Genomic DNA, 626 nt, shown 5'->3' on the forward strand with positions numbered 1-626 from the left:
GTACCTCTATCGCCTGTATGGTTTGTTTTCTTTTTGTTACCATTTTTATTGTGATTATCACCACGCAAAACACACAGATACCAACTCTTCATATCTAAAAACGGCTTGGACATAAACCAACATAGATTAATTCAAGATCAATACTCTCTCTAATCATCAAACGCTTTTGCAGGTGAAGTACTTGCCCAAGCATGCGGAACGGACCTGCCCTCCCCCGTGGATACATCAACCAACGTGGCTTATGTGGTGTTCAAAGGCTTCGATAACACGGATCAAAGGGGTTTTAAACTCATCTACAACGTCAGCTTAGAGGGTATGCAACTGAGCGGCTAAGCTTTTTGTGAATCGTAATGTAATCCGCGTTGAGTTTGGGGCAATTCTCTTCGGTATATTTGGCTCAAAACATATTGACTGTTCATCAACCTTGAATACAAAGGATTGTGACGACAAGATGTCTTGATAATGTGAACTATTTAGAGGAATTAAAAGGAAATGTGTCATAACTGAAATATGAAATATCGCAGAGACAAAATAAGTCTAGACTTAGTTCTCATTAGCATGACACCTGGAGTTGTGACATGAAGCCATCTTCTACATACAATACGAAATACATATAACATCTGTGA

General features: G+C 39.0%; 1 protein-coding gene across 1 annotated transcript in view; it reads left to right on the forward strand.

Moving 5' to 3' along the window:
* Positions 1–626, forward strand: part of LOC119589380 (cubilin-like) — a 70,980-nt gene that overhangs the window by 44,469 nt on the left and 25,885 nt on the right. The window contains exon 45 of the mRNA XM_037937998.1: positions 173–313. Coding sequence (XP_037793926.1) covers positions 173–313 — 141 coding nt within the window. The remainder of the gene's footprint in view (positions 1–172; positions 314–626) is intronic.

The sequence above is a fragment of the Penaeus monodon genome, chromosome 25 (genome assembly GCF_015228065.2).
Source record: "Penaeus monodon isolate SGIC_2016 chromosome 25, NSTDA_Pmon_1, whole genome shotgun sequence".
NCBI lineage: Eukaryota > Metazoa > Arthropoda > Malacostraca > Decapoda > Penaeidae > Penaeus > Penaeus monodon.